This window comes from Myotis brandtii, unplaced genomic scaffold (genome assembly GCF_000412655.1).
Source record: "Myotis brandtii unplaced genomic scaffold, ASM41265v1 scaffold986, whole genome shotgun sequence".
Taxonomy (NCBI): Eukaryota; Metazoa; Chordata; class Mammalia; order Chiroptera; family Vespertilionidae; genus Myotis; species Myotis brandtii.
The window spans coordinates 2,379,678-2,379,937 of NW_005372102.1; the positions used below are offsets into that span (position 1 = coordinate 2,379,678).

The 260-nt window shown below is 67.7% G+C and overlaps 1 protein-coding gene across 1 annotated transcript in view; it reads left to right on the forward strand.

Moving 5' to 3' along the window:
• LOC102241543 (LETM1 and EF-hand domain-containing protein 1, mitochondrial-like) overlaps positions 1-260 on the forward strand; it is a 20,999-nt gene that overhangs the window by 20,283 nt on the left and 456 nt on the right. Inside the window, exon 7 of the mRNA XM_014533460.1 lies at positions 2-258. Within this exon, the coding sequence (XP_014388946.1) occupies positions 2-258 (257 nt within the window). The remainder of the gene's footprint in view (position 1; positions 259-260) is intronic.

The following is a 260-nucleotide window of genomic DNA, read 5'->3' on the forward strand; positions in this document are numbered from 1 at the left end:
GCGGGCCTGCTGCTCCCCCAGCCGCAGCTCCCGCCAGCGCGCTGCTGGCACTCCTCCCCCGCGCTGTGCGACGACTCAGTGGTGGAGAAGTCGCTCAAGTCCCTCAAGGACAAGAACAAGAAGCTGGAGGAGGGCGGGCCGGTGTACAGCCCCCCCGCGGAGGTGGTGGTGAAGAAGTCCCTGGGGCAGCGGGTGCTGGACGAGCTGAAGCACTACTACCACGGCTTCCGCCTGCTCTGGATCGACACCAAGATCGCGGC